Below are 17,217 nucleotides of genomic sequence, written 5' to 3' on the forward strand. Positions count from 1 at the left end.
GATTTAAATGTGATTATCATAATGTTAAGTGCCCGTCTGTCTTACCCCACTCTCCACTGTCCTCGCCACTCCTGGACTCAGGCGATCCGTCCAGCTCGTCTGGACTCGCCAAGAAATCAAAACCCTTCAAGGCCTCCTCTGTGTCAGGGTCGTCGCTGAGGTCAGAGGTCGTGGAAGACGGTGTTGACGACTGTTTCTTCTTCACCATCTGTTAAAAGTGAGGAGGAGTCTCAGACGCAGAATCATAATAGATAGTCATGACCGAGTTTAAGCTGCACATGGTGGATTTTGTGCAGTTTTCTTTTGGCCCTAAATGTCCAAAAACGCAGCTTTAAACAATCCACAGAGAGTGTGTGTCTTGTTGTGTGTTAATGTGTGTGTTGTCTTACTGCAGCCAGGTCCAGGATGGTTTTGTCCCTCCCTTCACTGTCCTCCTCCTCGTCCTCGTCGCTGAACTCTGCAGCAGCACTCTCTATGAACTTAAAGGCCTCCAACACGGTGGCAGAGTCGGACATGTCGGGTTTACTGTCAGAAAACACGACAGAGAAGAGGTGAGTCTGGTTAAAGTGTATTTCTGTGGTTGTCATTACCACAGTCCGCGGCGTCGTACCTGACCATGCCGCTGTCCTTCAATGAGGACGGTTCGGTGCCGTTGACCATGGGTTCGATTTTCTTCTCTGAGGGTTTGTCTCCTGAGTCTCCGGTCAGACCAAGCAGCGCTCTCACCCTCTGAGACTTCACATCCAGGATGGTGTCGGTGTATCCCACCTCCTGCAGGTACCTGAGGGGGCAGGACACAGGAAACAGGTCAATGAGATGATGATACGGTACAAAAAACACCTGACCTAGACTTACTGACTCGTGGTTGTACTCCTCCACCAACCAGTCCAGTTGCAGTAAATTAGCATTGAGGCCAAGAAGAAGCCAAATTTAGTCTTTTTATTATAAATCTAAAAGCTGTAAAAATGATAAATTCCTGTACATTTTAATATAAGACATTTCTTCTGTACACTTCATAAAGTATATTTAGTCTCTAATTGTTATATGCTAAAAGGAACTTTTTAATTTTAATAAAGGAGGGAAAACAGACGTTTATAAGATTTTTGTAAACTTCCAGCAGTTTTCATTCCTCTGCACCGGTGACCACTGCGGTCGACGGCTTCATGTTTCCCAGTCGTCCATCTCAACCTCGGGAACATAATATCTCAGTAACGCTTTGAAAGAATTTCTTCAAATTTGGCTCAAATGTTCGGTTGGGTTTTTGGATGTAACTTAAGAGTTCGCATGTTAATTAGCTGCTGGCTGATGGAGGCATATAACTGAGAGGTGGTAATTCTAGTTTTCTTCTTGAAGAGCGTCACCACCACTGACAGATTATTAAATTCTGATGTATGTACAGACAAATAATGTCAATAAGAGTCTCACAGATACATAGTTTTCCTACAGTCATATATAAGTACGATCCACTGACTTTCTCTGACTTTACCAGAGTCTTTTCTAAAACTTGTTAACGTCTATGACGTTCGAGAAATCCTCAACAACCTGAACCAGCCCGGACCTTCCCTCTGCATTTTGTTTTTCAGTCTCTCTCTGCAGCAGCAGCGGTGGTGGTGGTGGTGGTGGTGGTGGTGGTGCCTTGCTGTACCCGCTGAGCTACACAACGCCATAATTATATCAATGGAGCAGCATTCGTAAAGGGCAATGCCACCAAGTTTAGAAATTTGTATACACAGCGTGTCGTCCCAGTTCAGAGAATACAGAACATCTGCAAAAAAACTGGCATGAAAATCCTGTTTTTGCTCAAGAGAATAAATGAGGTGCATTTTATTTGGTGAGACTGATCACAGCTCAGTTTATTGTCACAGTCTAACACGACAAATTCAAGACTTTTCTGGCTGATTTCAAGCTTTTGTCTGAAGCTCACGCTGCTCAATGCTGACGACATTGCCCTGGAGCAGAGAAGTTTTAAAATCCTCCTTTCACATAAAATACCCAGAACACCAGGACCAGAAGAAGCAGCCAATCTCTGCTCAGATAGAAGTTTAAACTCTACTGTACCTTCACCCCCGGGACGCCAGAGAAGCAGGACCCCGCGGACCTGAACGCAGCGTTTTATGGAGAGGTTTTATCCTCAGTGGACGGAGGTTTATTCTGAATAGCATCTAGTGTGTTTGTTCACAGAGAGAGAGAGAGGAAGGTCTGCCTCCCTCCTCCCTCTGTACCAGCCTCTCCGATCGCAGGAGGCCTCGATGCCTCCACACAATCCTCCATTCACTGTCACTACACACACACACAGAAACACTGCTGCAACACACTCACATTCAGACGACAAATAATATGAGCTGCACACATTATAAACACATGCTCAGATACACAAACATTACATTAACGCCTGTAGAAAAATCAGACGACAAGACGCTCGCATTTTTCTGTTTCTTATAAAAACCTGGAGACGTTCAAACTCTTCATATTTACAGGACATGTCACTCTGCAGTTACACATCACAGGGAAATGTGATGTTGGAAAATGGGCCAATGATGTTCACTGTTTACTGTCTCTACACTGAGCGTTACGCTGCGTTCACACTGAGCTTGTTCAGTCCAAACCAAAATATCAGGAGTGAAAACCTCAGTCAGTCGTACAGTCCCTGGAAATGTCTGTCAGAACTTTCTATGCTCGATGTAACTTTTTTGTTTAGTTTGTTCTGCTCTGCACATTCCCATCAGGAGACGTCTGACCGGTCCCAGACTGAAACACATCTCCAGAGTTCCTCCTGACCCTCCACCACAGAGACCTGATCTCACGGGATCACATGAAGAGACAGAGACACTGAGACAACTCTGGAAACTTAGAGTTAGAACAATCTACTGTACCTGCCGAACACCTGAGGATCTGTGTGGAGGAGTCACAGCAAATACTGATTTCTGTGAACGTCTGATTTCATCTACTAATTAATTATAAGGTATTATTGTTATTATTAATCATCCAGAGAGCTGAGAAATCCAGTCTGAACAGTGACGTCCTGTCGTCATTTCAAACAACAAATGTTACTGAGCAGAAAAACGTTTCAGCCAGAAGCTCTGATCAGGTTTTGTTCCTCTGATAGTTTTATCTGTAGAACGTGTTGACAGAGATCACTGCCATCTTGTTTTTACTCTGTGGAGTGCAGTGTGATTTTGTTAAAACTACACTGCACAAAAAAAGCATCAGCTAACGAGGACAATGGGTCTATGAAGTATATGGTGCAGCAAACCCTAAATGTAACGTCCCTGTATGAGGACACAGGGTTATTTTCAGAGCTGTATTAGTTCTTCTCTAAGTGTCAAGTGTTTAAAATTTAACCTCATGTCCTTTTCTTTAAACACAAAGACGTCTCAACAACAACTACAGCCAGAGCGACCCTTTATTTTCTTTTTTAATTACATCGGTATGAATCTTGATTTTGAGCTGATCTGTCTGTCTGGGAAACATTGTGACGACAAAAAAATCATTAAAGCCATCAGGAGAACAAGAGCCTGTGAAAACTCATTAAATGTGCTGTTGTAATGTCAGCGACAGGTCGGTGTTTGTTTCAGCCTGTTTCTGTTTCCATTCAGTCAAAGTGTCTCTTTTAAAATCTGCTGAATCAGCTCCCGTCTGCAGTGAACCCACGGACCTACAGGCAGCTCTCACTGGATCACACTGATCTTTGCAGGGTTCCTTTACAGAACTGGGTAGAACAGCCTTTTCCTCCTGAATAATCTTCAGAACACACTACAGCTTAGAGCTCTTCTCTCTTTGGATAAATTCAACGCTTCTCCTTTGTCATGGTATATTGTTTTTCCTGTGAAACTTATATGGAGTGATGCACCTTCTTGGCCAGGTCTCCCAGTCTCAAGGGACTTCCTGGTTAAATAAAGAATGAATGTGATCCTGAAGGAAACTTAAAAACCAGGAGGATTCTGAATGAAGTTCTGCAGGCGGGAGCTCGTCCTGCAGCTGATTTTAAAGGTTTTATATTCCGGAAATGATGTTTGTACTTTTTCACAACTCATTCATACACAAACACACAGGAGAGGAAACACACACACACACACACATTAGTGAGTTTGATTCCCATTAAAAGTGTTAATCTCCATTAAGAAGCTTTTTGTTCTCAGACTTAAAACACACACAGAGTCCACTGTCCCACGACGCTGTGAAAGTCTAAATTAGACTGTGTGTTCATGTTGTGTTCATGTGTGTGTAAACTCACTGTCTGAGCAGCTGGCGTCCTTGTTTCCAGCTGAGCTGATGGCTGCTGTTTGGAGGACTGGGAACCTCACTGTCATTCCCCTCATCTGAGAGGGGGGAGGGAGGGAGAGAGAGAGGGAGAGAGGGACAGAGAGAGAGAGACAGGGAGTCACCAACATGTTTCTATTCATCCGTTCATTAACTCCCATCTCCTCCTGCCTCCTCCTGAGGGATTCAGGATTCCTCTCGTTCTCCCAGCTGGGATGTAATATTCCCTGAATGAGGTCCTGGTCTCCCACAGGCTCCTCTCCCAGCTGTCTGGAGTATACGTCCACAGGGAGGCGCCAGAGAAGCACCCGGACCAGATGTTGAACCACCACTGTCCACTCTCAACAGTCAGAGGGACGTGAGGGGAGCAGTCTAAGAAGTTTCAGTTCACTGACAGGTGAGTCTGTTTGCTGATGATGCTTCTTTTTACGACCTCAATCAACAGAAACCATCTTTGGGAAAAGTTTATGTCGTGTGCGAGGAGGCAGGGTTTATGACCTGTAGTGCAGCCTGTACTGTGGCTGTTCATCAGTGACAGACAGAGAGAGGTGATTACCTGAATCATAACTGGGTGGTTTGATCTCTCCCTGGTTCAGTTCTGTTCCATATTTCAGTTTATGGTATTTGGCCCTGAGAAGGAACACACAAACACAGATAGATTATCACAGTGTTTGTTTCTCTTTCCAACAACATCCCCAGATTTCTGAACATCCAGTTCAGTCCAAACAACTTTAAGAAGCTGAAACTGACCTGGAGACTGAATCTCTGGGTGTAATGGAGACTGTAACACCTGCACTTTGTCTTTACCTGACCAAGAACTGAACTTTACTTAGGCAGTAAACTCTGCAGAGAAAAGGACTAAAAATACAGAAAAACAGCAGCCTGGTCCTTCCAGTCTGCTCCCAGTGGAGAGTTTCACTTTCCCATCATGTCCTAAATGCTGTTTGTGAAGATTTAAAGTGTGAATGTGATGTAGTGGAAATGTTACACCAACACATTAATGGCTGTTTTAATGCCCTCACCTCCAAACGCTCCAGTAAACAGCACCCAGAGCTGCCAGTCAAACACTCAGACATCCAACCTGTGTGAAATCTGTCGCCAGATTATGTGATTTATAACTAATAATTCCATAAGAGGATAAAGCTGCTCTTTGAGGTGGACGGATCAGTTTCACACTGACCATCAAATTCATCAATCAGTCGCTTTAACTCTGTTTAATTCCTCCTCAAACTCCAGATTAGAGACATTTTTACTGAGTTCCTCGAGGTTCGAGTCTGGACAACATGTTCCTTCATCACCACGAACTCACCGATTAATCCGCAGCTGAAAATAGTTCCCAACAAATGCACTTCCTCCTCAGAGAGCAGCTCTTTTTTCATATTTGTGAGGTGTTTTTTAAGACTTACAATGTGTGTGTTGAGTTTAAAGGCTGCTGTATGTTACCCAGGTTTGTGGATAGGGATGAAATCCAACCTCCATTGTATTCATGTTGTTATGTTATATAACTTCCTGAGTCAGACGCTGCATCTGTGTGAGTATGTGCTGTTATATTTCTGTCTTCATGAGGAGCAGTTAGAGTTTTAGACTAACTGACTGCATGTTGTGCCTTAAGTCACCTAAAACCTTTTTTAAAAGTGGCCACAGACAACGTCCTCCTTTCCAAGTGGTTTTAATGTTGGTGCGGCTGTAACAAAGAAGAATATACTGTAGTTCATTTCTAACCATCAGAATCCCAGTTTGAACCCTGATCTCAGAGCTGTGATAAAGGTTAGGGTTAGTAAAATACCTGGTTGTTTTGTTACTTCCTGATCTAGTACAAATGTTGACACCTGATGTCAGGTTTGAATTTTGAATTTTTTTTTATTGAAATCCTGGTGGACCATGAGCAAATCCATAGAGTCAGTCCCAGAGGAAATTTCTGTCCCAGTCCAGAAGGTTAGAGTTTCCACAATTATTCAGTTTGTTCCACTGACTGCTGTTTCCTCTACCTAAAGCTACCGAGGGAAACAAAAGCTCTGTCCTCTTTAGTTTTGGTTGATCAGTGGCAGACGAACTTCCTCTGTGCTGTAAATCCAGCTTGATTTCTCCACGAAAATTCTATTGGGAACCAATCTAAACTACGATGGTGTCATTTCCTACAACCATTAATCAATGTTTACTTCATAATGAGTTGACGGTCCTGGCTCATTTTAAGGTTAGAGTCCGGTTCATTTTAAGGTTAGAGTCCAGTTCATTTTAAGGTTAGAGTCCAGTTCATTTTAAGGTTAGAGTCCAGTTCATTTTAAGGTTAGAGTTAGGATCTAGGGAACAAGAACAAACAGAGTGTGTGACTCACCTCTCCTGTTTGAGGGCGTACTCCAGCATCTTGATCCGTCTCACCAGGTCTTTCTTCAGGTTCTCCTGACCTCTCCTCTCCCCCTGCAGGAAGGCGATCTGAGCCTGGAGGGAACAGAGGAAACCACTCCAGTCAGTAAGATTCAGTCCCTGCTGTGTTTTCTATGAAACACCAAACTTCAGTTCATTGATGGTAGAAAGAGCAGCAGACGCACAGAAGAAGAAGAGAGCTAACAGACGGTATGGATGAGATTAACTAAGACCTCAGGGGGTTGATAAAAACATCTAAACTCCATTAAACATCATGATGATGATAATGAGGATGAGAAACTAAATCAGTGACTCACCACAATCATCCACCTGACAGAGTCATCTTTCCTCTCAACACATTCAGCTGTTGTGATCTTTGCTGCTGTAATTATTTGCCTTGATGATACACTGAGCTCGTCTTTCCTCTTATCTGTGTCTCTGCTGTGTGATAATCTAATTCCCCCACAGAGATCATTAAAGTTTTATCAAGTCTAATTCTGTTTTTGTTTAAGTCTAATTTGGTGCTCAGCTCCACCACAGTCCCACGGAGGTTTGAGAGGGGAGGCAGCAGCAGTGGTGCTTTTGTGGATTTATTAAATGGTGTGTGATTTCTCTGAAGGACCATGGAGGCTAAAATAACCCTAAAATTCCCTGTCTTCAGGTGCTTCACCCAAACACTGATGTGCAACTGAAACTGGACGACTGACACACAAACAGTGATAATAGTTTGTGAACACAGTCATTAAACATTCACAGTGCTGGTGGAAACAGGAAGTAAACCCCTGGATTTAATAACCTGTAAACGAGCTCTTTCAGAAGCTGTGGATCACAACCAGTTTAGATCATTAACAGAGGTTGTAAAGCGGAGGGTCTCACTGATCTCCTGTGAGTGTTTACAGATATCTGTCAGCAGAACACTGCAAATTCAACACCTGCAAAACCACACAACGCACGGGCATTACGTGAAACACAAAGAATACAAAGAAATACGATACAAAGTTTTTTCACACCAAGGTTTACTGTTTTATAAAAAACTTCAAAACTTCAGCTGGATTCACAAACGTGTGTTAGACTGGTCTGAAGAGTTGAGCTGGTCTTTAAAAAGTAGAAATGCAAGGCTTTCACAACACTTCCAGCCTTCAGTAAGAAACACAACTGAAGAAACTTCTGCACACATGGAGGCCTGTTTTATTCTTCTGAAGCAGCCTGTGTTTAATCAAACACGTACAACAAACAAACTGTTTCTCCACAGGCTTCGTCAGGTTTGTCTGTGTGGGTCAGAGGAAGCAGTCGTGACTTCAGACTCTGTTGTGACGTGACTGTAAACAGTGATAAAATGCAGGAGGAATCATTCATTCAGCTCCATCTTCAGGGAGAAGAGGAGTACGTTTTTTACTGTTTACTGTGGTTGTTGGTGTGGGAGCATGTTCTCAAGTTTTCAAAAACTTGAGGACCTGCTCCGATAAAACTGAACTGACTTTTACTGAATGAGCTGAAAGAATCAAAATCAGACTCAGGTTGAGAGTTTCCCAGCCCTGGACAGCAATAACAGACGTCGAACAATGAATAAAAGTGCACTATAAGAACAGATTTCTGTCACATCTCTTCACATCCACAGGGTCGGCAGGTATCCAGGCTGTGACGGTAACCAAGACGCAGAGGGCCCCAAAGCCTCCTGGGAAATGGGACAGACTGACTGAGTGTGACCGACCGGCGCTGCTCCACTCGGCGTCTGAACCGTCTTAACGTCTCCTCTCAGACGTTGGGCTGGGGCTGAACACGAGACGGCGTGGGAACAGACGACATGTGACCGACCCAGAGTCAAGGTCAAACAACATGAGAGGAGAAAACTGCGGAGGCGTCAGGTCGTAAACCCGGAGCGACGGAGTGTCAGAAGGTCGTTTTCTGCTCAGATGCAACTGTCTTTTAACACTGTGTTAAACATGTAGACTAATTAAACGCTGGTAAATAACAGTGTTTGTCCTTGACCATGAGTTTGTTTTACAGTGTTAGAGAGCTGCAGGCTCTGTACGCAGGGATGCAGCTGTTACCCATGATATCAGGCCTGACGTCACAGCCCATCTCTCCCATGCTCCTCTGCTTCGCTGGCTTCTTCTCCTCACGCTCACATTTGTTTGTGTTTGTGTGTCCACTCACATTAAAAACCAGGTCAGTTGTTATATTTAACAGGAGAGTTCACAGCAGATACTTCCAGCTGGCAGGAAGGAAGCAGTGACTCTGCATCCAGGACTGTTTCCTCTCGTCATCTGACTCCTTTATCCAAAACACAGCGAGGTACTAAAGATACAATAAACAATGTAAGCAGTATTTCTTCTACAGAAACACTGAATCAGTTGATTCCTGCTGAGAATCATCACCTCAGTCTGTAGCTTTGTGCAGCTTTCAGATACATTTCGTTTATTTCTTTCGTCCTTTAGACTGCTGCTTCTTTAAACAAACGGTACTTTACCTGCAGAACATCAAACAGCACAGAGAAGCTGGTGGAGGTGGTCTGTGGCCACTAGGGGGCACCCAAACAAGCAGATAACCAATATGAAGTCCTCTAAATGTCCTGTGTAATCTAATGTTGTACAACAATAAGGAGTGACTGATTAGTTTGTGTCATGAGGGTGGTGGACGAGTTCAGATCCACATTCAGAGGGCGACTGCAGGAAGGACGACATTGTCTCTAGAAATGGAAGTGTTGGTTGGTCCATCACTTCGGTCCAAACTTAAATGCCTAAACAACTATTCACGTTCATGTTCCCTTCAGGATGAACGGTTAAAACTTTGAAACGTAATCTTGTTCTATCAAAATGTTCAGTTCACTTCTCTCCACCTGTGTCACCTGAAAAAATCAATTCTCAGGTGTTGTGGAATAGAGGGGAATCATTTTAACTTTTGGGAAATCTGACTGCAGTCTGTGGCTCTGTTTCAACTGTTCAAACAGATCAAACTAATGGTTATTTTCATAATTGTGTACTTCAGTGTTTGGTTTATGCACAGAACAAATTCAGTTGAAATCCTGAAAATATTTCCATTTGAAAAGTCAGAAACAGGACATTTTTGCCACCTCTGCTTAGAAAATGCTTAGAAAAAGAAATTAAAACCAAGTGTCGTTCCAACGCTTCATACTAATATAAATCCATTTGTGAGCCAGTGTTTTGAGCAGAGTGGATGGTGGAGGCTGCTGCAGTTTTCCGACCGTCGCTTCCAGGCCATTTTACACACTAACTGACTGGACTGCATGTTTGCAAACACACACACACACTGAGGAGGAAGTAGGACACTCAGCCCTTCATTCATGTCAAACACACATTATAAGTGGGTCGCTCCACACTCGAGGCGACTGAATCTGCGTTTCACTGAGATGACGACAGTAAACTTCATTCTGAAAACGAGCCCTGGTCTCTGTTAAAACTGGACCTCCTGCTGGTGACCATCAGCTTTTGTCTCGTTTGTGCCTCTGTGGGGGATTTCTGCATGAAAATCAATGCTGTTTGATTTCAGTATCAGAAGCTGCATTTGCTCAGCTGGTTTTAAGCAAAAAAGGATTATCATAATAGTGATAGTTGACTATTCAGCTCTACATATGAAGATATTAACGATACTGAAACATGTAGACGTTATGAGAACAGCACACTGAACTGACAGTGAAAGTCGAGTTGCTGCTGGCTTCTTCCAAAATAAAACCGCCTGGTGATGTGGAAGAAGTTTGATTATTAACCTTCAGGGAAAAAGAGCAGAGACATACATGAGACAAATAATTTAAACTGACTCATTGTTTTTTACTAGAGACAAACGGTCTAAAATTAATTCCTGTATTTGTTCTGATGCCAGTTGCCCACTGAGCAGCCACAGTGGTACTAATGTTTAGATCACACATCGTGTTTCTGGACCTCAGTGTTTGAAGTGTTGTCTTCTATCTGAAACAATAGACCAAAACCTATTCATGAAAATATTCAGTGCACCTTCAGCAGAGTAGAGTATTTCTTCATATCAGTTGAAAGAAGATATTCTGACCCTTTTTTCCCTGAAAAAGTGCTAATGTATATTTTTCTCTTTTATCATATTGTTTTGGTTCCATTTTAATTTTACTTTGGTCACATACACTGATATCTAGTGACAAATCTAATGCAGCTACGTCACAAAGACTACATTATTTGTTTCACAGTAATAAATCTGAGCAGCATCTTTGGGCCAAAGGTGATAAAACCAGAGGTCGTTCACAGTCAGACGAGAATGTGTCAGAATGAAAACACCAGGCTACAGTTGACGTGGTAATAGACGACTTTTGTTCCAAGTGGTATTACTGTTGGTGCCGCTGACACAAAGACCAGACTGTCCAAAGCAAGAAACAATCGTAAGAAAGTTAGAACTAGAAACCCTGATCTCAGTGAGATAAAGGTAGAGCTTAATAATGTGCAGGAATTTGGGCATTAAGGTTTCATTCACTGATTTATCTACGATTTAAATACTAAAATCCTCTTCTCATTCCTCCCTGAGACCAGGCTCTTTAACAGAGACCTCATGCTAGAAACAAGACCTCAAATCAATAAACCATTACATCAAACCAACTGCTTCATGATCTCTGCTTGTTACTGTGCCCACAAGAAGGAAAATGCTTCATGGTTAAATTGAACACAAACTGGAGACCACTGAGTTCATCCAGTTTAAATCCCTGACAGTCTTAGACCTTGATCGTGTTACCGATGTAAAAACGAGTTATTCGAAGAAACTCCATCGTCTGAGCTCTCTGATGCTCCTTCGTCTGTTGCCATGGCGTCCGAGGGTGACGGTGAACTCGGTGGGATGGGTGGCGTTTAGCGGGGCTTTTGTGTAGGAAGGCATCTGCAGCGTGTCGGGGGCGACTTTTCTCATAATTATAGATTTTACTGACACATCTGAATGTCATGTTTCAGCAGCAGCAGCCTGTGAAAAGCCTCAGAGTGGTGAGGAGGGCCGAGAGTAACAGCAGTGGAACCAGATCGATACCAGAGGTCACTCTGCAACAACACTCTACAATAAGATTGTCCACTCTGCAAAAAAACACTGAGACAGGTTTTTGTTTGACAATAAACTAAGTCAATGACAAACCTGTTGCTCCTGTAAGTTTGCATTGTGAAAGAACATATGATTGTCTAGTCCTAAAGTATAAAACAAGCACCACAAAACCCGACAAATGGCAAAAAGTGACGAGCATGACGAGGCCTCTTCAGTCTTAGAGACTTTGTGCTCTTCAACTACAGAGTTCTGTTTGGTTTCAGGGTTGTTTTTAATCATACCTTGTAAACAGAGGTAGGCTAGGAGTGCCTTCCTACACAGATCCAACCATTTTTGACATTTTTGGCTCTGATAACTGATATAGATGGTGGTGAGCACTGCACTGTCTTATGTTTGTTTAACAACCAAACCTACAACACATCACTTTCTCTGAATCCAGAAAAAGCTCCCAGACAACAAGAGATCAGAACAACAAAGGGACTAAACACAGGTTTGTTTCAGTGGATAAAAACAAAAAGAAAAAACTTCTCCTGGTTTAAATCCAGGTAGACGAGTTTGGGATAATTCCTCTTCTGAAACAAAGCCATCTGGCAGAGAGGACAACCACTCAGAGGTGCCTTTAGTCTAAATGCAGGACAAACTGGGTAACCCACTTGTTAAAAATTCCCATCAGCCTCTCTTTCCTTTTTAGCAGCGAGTCGGTCAATGCTCTACATCAGACCACAGAGGGAGCAGAAATGCAAATGAACCACTTTGATTCATAAAAGCTTCTCAGAGAACTGTCCTCTGCACTTCTAATAAAATGAAAGTAAAATAAATCTCCATCGGTGGCGGACATGATTAAACCTGTTTCACCAGGACGTTTAGTAACACTTTGTACTGGCTGCTGTGAAGCTGTGGGTTCACCAGTGGAAACATATTTTCAGGACACAGTGGTACTGAGCAGGTACTTGATGATATAACACAGCTTAACATTAATCCAGTAGAAAGAGCTGTGTCAAACAGCACATCACTCAACACTACTTGTCAGCCAGTTAACAGGTTTTTGTCCTTATATCATTGTGAGTGTATTGTGTCCTCATGTTGCTGAGTTACAGTGAAGCAGTAATATTACCTTTTGTAACCGCTGGGAGGCAGCAGACCAAGCTGAAAACACAATACAGATAGTGAACTAGTTTGCTGCCTACATCCAAATCCATCAGTCACAGATCAACCTGAATTCATGTGACTAACTGATGAATCTCAGTCCAGTATTCCCTCTGTTTTCTCTCTGTGTTTGGCCTCCTCCTCCTCCTGAGGGAAACCTCTGGCTCTTTAGCTGCTGAACTCACTCTGTGAAATTATGTCAGATCTGATCAGACACTCTGAGCTGAAGTTATTCCACCTTCTCCTTCTCTGTCTCTGTGGCTCGTTGGTCTAGGGGTATGATTCTCGCTTTGGGTGCGAGAGGTCCCGGGTTCAAATCCCGGACGAGCCCCAGACAGAAACACCTCCTTAGACTGTGTGTTAGTCTTTAATGTTTCTCTGTCAGTGAAGTTCTTATGAATCAAACTGTGAGAATGAACCAGAGCAGATAATGAGCTGTAACTCACTATAAAGCTGAGTAAAGACGAGAGGAGCTGCAGATTCAGCTGATAATTCTCTGTAGGTTCATCAAAACTAACGACTCCTTTACCGCTATCATTTCGTATCCTAATACAAACTGATTATGGCCCATCCATCACCACTTATCCTTACGGGTTGCAGGGGGTTGGAGCCAATCCCAGCTGTCACTGGGCCTGATTGCAGCCTCTTAAAGGAAAACACGCCTTTAGAATAGAGATGGTCCTTACACCTAATGTCCCAATTTAAATTTAGACTATCCAACTACTCAGTGTGGAGTATGGACAGTCACCGGCTCACCAATGCAGCAGGAGCTCGGCTCTACAATGAAGCAACGGCACAAAGCACAAAGTTAGAGAGCTTTTATGTCATTAAAAGTGTCAAATATTTTTGGTTCATTGTGAAACTGTGGTGGGCTGCCACAGTCTGGGTAATAAACAGGAAACACTGGGGTAAACAACTGGTTTAATCTTTGTTGTTGAGCACAATAAAACATTTGTTGGATCAGAGTCTCAGAGGTTAATCTATAGAAAGTGAACATTTCAGCTCCTCCTCGCTGAGCTTCCGTCTGCTCACAGAGAGGATGTGTCGGACTACAGAGTCTTACTTTGTCTTCTTTAAGATAACAGGGATTACAGGAAGATTAAATTGTGTTGGCTGCCCTCAATACAGGAAACACCACACAGACAGGAAGACAACACATCAGCTCTCGACTCAAACCACAATACAGCTCTAACCGTGCAGTCATGTTTCTAATGCCTCCTTTCTGCTGATGTCTGTTGGCAGAGATCATAGGTTCCAGACCATTGATGAAAAAAGACCATAACGTCTCTAAAAACTTGTGGGACCATGGGTTACTAAAACTGATTTCATTCCTGTATAAAATCAATATCCACTACAGTGCGTTCCCACACATCGTCCCCTGAGGAGCTGCTGCAGTTGGTTTCTTCACCTCTTGAGATTCTCTGTAAGAAACAAGCAACACCTCCGTCCTGCTGGACAGGCAGCGTGGGAGGACGCACAGCTGAGCAGCTCAACACAAAGAACAAATCAACAGTCACTAACGTGATCTCTAAATCCTGAGAGGCTGTAGTTTTATTAGCCCAAGACCAGACTGATTTCAGTGAGTAAAAGCTGGACTGATGTGGTATTTGGTTCGTTTACTGGCGTCTCCAACTCTGGTATCAGGTGATGTTGTGTTGTGTTGTGTTGTGTGTTTGAGCTGGAGGTCATGAAGGAACTGGAAGCAGCTGTCCGCTGTATTTAGATTATATAAATCCTGCTCCATCCTCTCCACCTGACACCACCATGTGTTTTATATAAGGTTTTTGTATTTTTTGTTTATGTTGTGTTATCTCAGTGATCTCTGTTGTTAGAATCCAAACCTTTGTTACAAATTTTTTAGTTAATTTCTCATTGTGTCTTTGTATTTTTAACTATTTATCAAAATTGGACATTGGAGAATTATTTTTCTTGGCACCATTTCAAATTTCGTTGTATTTTAAAACAAAGACAATAAAGGCTTTCCTCTTTCTCTTCCCTTATTTGCTATGGTCTCAGAGCCAGGGTCATTAAAATACCAAAGGGGACAAGAGATTTACCAATGCAGAGGCCTTTGGTTAAACAATGCAAAAAGAAAAGAGGAAAAAAACATTGAACCAGGTTCAACTTTTGCAACTTCATGGACTGGTGGGAAGCTCTGACATCAGCTTTTTAATCAAACCTCAACCTTTCAAATTCAAGAAGCTGGTAAACCCTAATTATCCTATCCACAAAAATCTGGTCTGACGGATCGATGACACCATCAACTTCACAAACTAGAAACAACAAACATAAACTGATCCCAGATGATGGAGTTTCCCAAGGGCACTTAAACGTATCACACCAGCATTAGCATGCAGCAGCAGCAGAGTGTGAAGTTCAGTGTGAAGGATTAGCTGGTTCCAGCAAGTTTAAAGTCTCAGAAAGTTCATAGAAATGAACTGAAACCAAAAGCTGCCTGAAAGGAATAAAATCAATCTAAAGGCTGACTGTATGATTTGGTAATTGATGAGCACTGATGAAAAATAACGGGCGCTGCAGTAAACAGGCTAAAACATGTTAAAACATGTTTTGTTTTGTTTTTTATGAAGAAAAAAGGTCGACCAGCTTCGTCTCTGCCCTGATAGACTCATCACAGACAACCCCATTTAACCACCTACGCCCAAAAACCACAAAATACGCCTGCAAACTATGTATGACCCCTTCGCTGAAGTTGCATTAACACTGCGGCAAACGACCGCAATATTTTGGGACACAAAGAAGAGTCCCGTGGGAGGGGGGATTTCCCGCTGCTTAAATCTGGAGCAGTGAGGGGATTATTCTTCCGGCGAGCCGGAGAGGAGATGAAGAGACGGAGAGATGAGGGAGAGCGTGGAGGGAAGGATAAGCTGCTGCGCGAGAGGGGAGGTGGAAGGGTTTGTGGTGGTGGTGGGGGTGGGGGTTTGATCTGATAAAGTCAGTCAGAGTCTTCAGAGAGTTGGAGCTTTGCTTTCAGAGCAGAGCCTTCACATCCATGGTACAATTCAACCGACAAGGGTTAAGGAGCTGCCAATGGCCAATGAAGTTCAAAGTTCAAGTTCAAGTTCAACATTTTCTCTCCAGCTGAGATCAGAATTACTCACCACTGTTATTTATCTGTCCATGGATGATCACATGACCTTTTAATCCCTGAAAAAGGGCAAAGATCAGGCTATAGACCATCCTGTTTGCTGTGTATCCAATACACATCACTTCACTGCACTGTGGCAACAAAACCTGGTAGACTAAAGCTTTCTGGTACAACCTCACCTGCTCGCAAGGTGCATGGAGACAGTACAGCAGTCTGCAAGCGTCAAAGAGACTGACCCTGATGAAGGCCACAGGCTCAAACACTTGTAGCATTTTCAAGAACGCCTTAAAGCTGAAACACCATCTAACTGACTTTCAATTGAGCAGAACTTTCTTAAGCACAATTTAGGACACACAAGTATTGTCTAAAAATTACTGAAAATGAAACTAAATTTATAAAAGATGTCCCATTTTATATACATCCCAATTTGCAGAGGCAACACTGATCCAGAGCTTCTTCAAGTGTCCTGATATTCAACCCTTTTGATCTGGTATTTTTGATATTGTCTCCAAAGTCAGTGCTGCTAATTCAGAATAAGATATTCTACTTCATCTTCATCATCTTTACCTCATCTCAATAAACAATGAATCCACATCTCAGAAACTCTTTTTCACCTGCTCCCTCATCAGAGGAAAAAATAATTCTTACTAGACGACTTAATTAACACCTCACAGTCTGAGAGGATTTGATTTGCTCTGAAAAACACATTTTCTCAGTTTGACAGGAGTCGGCAGCCCCTTATTACGTATCTTACAGCTTGAAATCACAGGACACACATCTACACCTAACATGTAACAGTGAAAGCTTCTGAGTGGGTGAACATGTACAGAGACGTGTGTCAGACCAAGGAGGTAGGATTATCTAGATTCCCTGTTGGGGATGACGTCTTTAAATTGCTTTGTTTGCACATTCAACCCTTAAAGAAAAGTCCAACACCAATAGAAATTCACTTTTCTATCACTATCAGCGTTCCCAGAGATACAAAACATCCGGGTTGCCGTAGGGGACAGCAGGCCTGGAAGGAGGACAACAAACAAAGCTTCCTCAATACAAGCCGCCTTCAGCTCATTCCCCACAATCTTCCCCTCTCTTCATTTCTAATTTGCAAAGGAGTCTTGGCACATCGGAGCTACCCACGCCGCTGGCAACACCATGACGCCAAACTCCATGGCTCTGGTTTTATAATGGAGGGGAGGAGTGGAGGAGGGAAGGCATAAATGAGACAAAGGATGACGGGAGAATCTTCTGATATGATGCACACAGGAGGGGAGATCAAGAGGGAGACAGAAAGCGAAGGGGGAGGGGGAGGTTTTAGTATGAACAGGAATAACGGCGTG

General features: G+C 43.0%; 1 protein-coding gene and 1 non-coding gene across 3 annotated transcripts in view; one reads left to right on the top strand and one right to left on the bottom strand.

Annotated features, from left to right (window-relative positions):
• strn (striatin, calmodulin binding protein) overlaps positions 1 to 17,217 on the bottom strand; it is a 42,319-nt gene that overhangs the window by 12,687 nt on the left and 12,415 nt on the right. For both annotated transcript variants that reach the window (XM_018684825.2, XM_018684824.2), the window contains exons 2-7: positions 6,596 to 6,699; positions 4,817 to 4,890; positions 4,235 to 4,319; positions 611 to 781; positions 390 to 525; positions 46 to 208 (exon numbers count right to left, since the gene is read on the bottom strand). In XM_018684825.2, the coding sequence (XP_018540341.1) occupies positions 46 to 208; positions 390 to 525; positions 611 to 781; positions 4,235 to 4,319; positions 4,817 to 4,890; positions 6,596 to 6,699 (733 nt within the window). The remainder of the gene's footprint in view (positions 1 to 45; positions 209 to 389; positions 526 to 610; positions 782 to 4,234; positions 4,320 to 4,816; positions 4,891 to 6,595; positions 6,700 to 17,217) is intronic.
• trnap-ugg (transfer RNA proline (anticodon UGG)) lies at positions 13,034 to 13,105 on the top strand. The gene has a single exon. It is a non-coding gene; the product is annotated as a tRNA-Pro (tRNA).

Source organism: Lates calcarifer, linkage group LG5 (genome assembly GCF_001640805.2).
Source record: "Lates calcarifer isolate ASB-BC8 linkage group LG5, TLL_Latcal_v3, whole genome shotgun sequence".
Lineage (NCBI taxonomy): Eukaryota > Metazoa > Chordata > Actinopteri > Centropomidae > Lates > Lates calcarifer.